Here is a 1,989-nt window from a genome sequence, read left to right on the forward strand (position 1 = left end):
GTGTCATGTATAACTGATTAGAACTAATAAATTTTAAAAAAGAGAAAAAAGAATATTAGGCTTTGCACAAGAATTGCACCCTGTTTCCCCCCACTATTGACAACTAGGCACTAATATGATTGGGTTCATTTCTGACAATTCTCTCTTCAGTTTGATTCACTTCTTTTAATATTTTAATACTTTTGGGTTATTACCGAGTTCTGATCTGGAGCCACACTGCCTTTCTAAGTAATTTACCTCATCTCTGATATGACACATTGTGTATTATTTTTATGGTTTATAGAAAAATGTCAGATAAATATGTGCCACAGGAAGGTAGGCTTGAACTTGAACACAGGCTTTGCTAAGCATTTGATATATGACTTCAGGCTTAACTTCCCTATGTTAGGTTTTACTATCTATAAAAGAATAATATTGTGAGGTTTCAATGACATAATCTATGATAAAGATTCCTATGAAAAACAAACCTAGCCCAGAATAAATAATCAATATAATTGTCTCTCCCTGATACTCGTCCTCTTACATTATTTTTTTTTCTGTTTATTTTTCTTCTTTTCTTCTATTTCTGATTTTATTTCTATTTCCTCTCACTGGATTCATTACAATTTTTCATATTTGTGCATTGGTATACTTAGGCTTATTATAGTGGAATAGTTACTATTTAAAAAATGCTTTGAATTCTTACAGGTGAAATAGAGATGATAAAATGGAATGGGAAAACCAAACCATTCTGGTGGAGTTTTTTCTGAAGGGACTTTCTGGTTACCCAAGGCTTGAGGTACTCTTTTTTGTACTCATCTTATTATTGTATGTGGTCATCCTTCTGGGCAATGGCACCCTCATCATACTCTCCATCCTCGACTCTCGCCTCCACACCCCTATGTACTTCTTCCTGGGGAACCTCTCCTTCTTGGACATCTGCTACACTAGCACCTCAATTCCTTCCACTCTGGTGAGCTTCCTCACAGAAAGAAAGACCATTTCCTTCTCTGGCTGTGCAGTGCAGATGTTCCTCGGCTTGGCCATGGGGACAACCGAGTGTGTGCTCCTGGGAATGATGGCCTTTGACCGCTATGTGGCCATCTGCAATCCCCTGAGGTATCTCATCATCATGAACAGGAATTCCTATGTGACCATGGCAGCTGGCTCCTGGCTTTCAGGGGTTGTCAACTCTGCAGTGCAAACTGCATTTGTGGTACGGTTGCCTTTCTGCAGGAATAATGTCATCAATCATTTTTCCTGTGAAATTCTGGCTGTCATGAAGTTGGCCTGTGCTGACATCTCACGTAATGAGTTCATCATGCTTGTGGCCACAACGTTGTTCACTTTAATGCCACTGCTCTTGATTGTCATATCTTACTCATTAATCGTTTCCAGCATCCTCAAGATTCGTTCCTCTGAGGGTAGAAGCAAAGCCTTCTCTACCTGCTCAGCACATCTGACTGTAGTAATAATATTCTATGGTACCATTCTCTTCATGTACATGAAACCCAAGTCTAAAGACGCACTTAATTCAGATGGTCTGGATGCAACAGACAAACTTATATCCATGTTCTATGGGGTGATGACTCCCATGATGAATCCTTTAATCTACAGTCTTAGGAACAAGGATGTGAAGGAGGCATTGAAAAATTTATTGAGCAGGATATTAATTTGCAAGTGAATGTATATATTGTGCTGTGAACTAATTGGACATTGTTCAAACTTGAGAATTACATTGGAATTTTGGTTACTTTAACTTTGCTGTTTTGTGTATTATGTTAAAATTATTAGATGCTCATAAAGAGTTTTCATGGTACAAAACAGTAACATAAGACATAGAGAGAGGTCACCTTCCATCAAGATATGGGTACTTGCAAACTTTTTGTTTTCTTCACATTCTGTAGGTTTTTGCAGTATCAAGGTAGGAAGTTGTGTACCTTTTTATGTTCTTTTTTGTGCATAAATACAGTATTTAATAGGCAATAATGCATCAAATCCGTAAAAATT

The 1,989-nt window shown here is 37.5% G+C and overlaps 1 protein-coding gene across 1 annotated transcript; it reads left to right on the top strand.

Annotated features, from left to right (window-relative positions):
- Nucleotides 1-706: 706 nt before the first annotated feature.
- LOC308640938 (olfactory receptor 13C9-like) lies at nucleotides 707-1,663 on the top strand (the record flags this gene model as incomplete). The annotated part of the gene is made up of 1 exon (XM_081278972.1): nucleotides 707-1,663. The coding sequence occupies one exon, from the start codon at nucleotides 707-709 to the stop codon at nucleotides 1,661-1,663; it is 957 nt and encodes a 318-aa protein (XP_081135098.1).
- Nucleotides 1,664-1,989: the final 326 nt, after the last annotated feature.

This window comes from Spermophilus citellus (assembly GCF_964194105.1).
Source record: "Spermophilus citellus genome assembly, chromosome: 2".
NCBI lineage: Eukaryota > Metazoa > Chordata > Mammalia > Rodentia > Sciuridae > Spermophilus > Spermophilus citellus.